Raw genomic sequence first — 1,393 nt, 5'->3', positions numbered from 1 at the left:
ATGGCAAGCGATCAGAACATAGCAGTAACACCAAGTCAGGTGATGCTAACTGGCAATCCGTTGTTAGAAACAAGCCTTGTTGTCTCCATGCCAGCCTCACCGGCTGTGACCAGGTCTCTCGACTTGGAATTCAAAGCAGAAGGACCTCCACCAGGTTTTACTGGCACTACCGCCGTTTCTTCTGGGGCAACGGCAGCAGACCTATTTTCATATACTTCTTCACAGTTCCAGTCAGTTGGACCAATTACCACAGGCGTGAATGTTTTCGCCCCAGCAACAACCTCCAGTGCACAGACTATACGTCGTAGCACTATGCCTGTTTTTACATCGGCTAGCCCAAGCACCGTCATACCACCGGTGAGCGCGCCCCAATACTATCAACCCTTGGTCACTTACGCCATGCCACCTCTGTATTCGGCAGTGCTAACGGTGGCGTTGTCTACGCCACCCCATCAACCAGTGGTCATGCCGGCGGGAGTCTTGAACGCCCCAGTCACGCCGGGAAATCAGGCTTATTTCCCCGGATATTATTTCGCACCCCCATACGGGTATTTACCCCCATACAATACTCCAACGTACACCCCCAGGGTGGGGCCACAAGGTTATTCTCAGCAATCGCCATACGCGGCTTATATGCCGCCTTGGTGGACTTTCCCAACATCACAACCCGTTTACAGTCAAACCCCGCCGACAGCGGAACCGACGTATGACAACACAGCCCCAACCCAACACTGAATATTACCCCGGCTCAACCTCCTGTTAGCCATGGTGGGGCAACTCCTCCAATACAACCCATCAATGTAGAAGAAGACGAACTAACCAGACCTTACAAGCTAGTGGATGCTACTTTCAAATCCAAGTTCACCAGAAGAATAGCGGAAGCTTCTATCATGGAAAAGCCCAAGATGCCTCAGACTGTAGGTAAGTAGGATGGTCTAGGCGACCCTGACGACCATCTCAACCTATTCAAAAGTGTCGGGGAAGTAGCATGTTTGCCCATGCCCCTCTGGTGTAAGATGTTTGTCCAAACGCTGGTGGGGTGCAGCCCGGGTCTGGTGGGATAGTTTACCCATCGGGGAAATTGACAGTTTCGAAGATCTAGAGGCCAAGGTCATACTACAGTTCAGCCAACAAAGAAAACACACAAAAGATCAAAACGAACTCCTCCACATTCGTCGGAGAGACAATGAAACGATGGAATGTTTTATTGTTAGATTCAACAAAGAGAGCCTGGCAATCCCAGGTGTCACTAACAATTTAGCGTGTGGAGCCTTCCTACAAGGGGTAAATGATGATGAGATATTAAGAACACTTCACGATAGGGATGGCATGCCTCCCACCATCGACGAAATCTTGAGGATAGGCAAACTATATGTTATACAAGAAAAGGCTG

The 1,393-nt window shown here is 49.8% G+C and overlaps 1 protein-coding gene across 1 annotated transcript; it reads left to right on the top strand.

Annotated features, from left to right (window-relative positions):
* On the top strand, nucleotides 1-735 carry LOC110907469 (leucine-rich repeat extensin-like protein 1). The gene has a single exon (XM_022152449.1). The coding sequence runs from the start codon at nucleotides 1-3 to the stop codon at nucleotides 733-735; it is 735 nt and encodes a 244-aa protein (XP_022008141.1).
* The last annotated feature ends 658 nt before the right edge of the window (nucleotides 736-1,393 follow it).

Source organism: Helianthus annuus, chromosome 14 (assembly GCF_002127325.2).
Source record: "Helianthus annuus cultivar XRQ/B chromosome 14, HanXRQr2.0-SUNRISE, whole genome shotgun sequence".
Lineage (NCBI taxonomy): Eukaryota > Viridiplantae > Streptophyta > Magnoliopsida > Asterales > Asteraceae > Helianthus > Helianthus annuus.
Note: the sequence above shows the minus strand (reverse complement) of the source record. Positions and strands in the feature narration are given on the sequence as shown.

Excerpts from the sequence above, each read along its gene's own strand:
- LOC110907469 (XM_022152449.1), top strand. The coding sequence starts at position 1 with ATGGCAAGCGATCAGAACATAGCAGTAACACCAAGTCAGGTGATGCTA.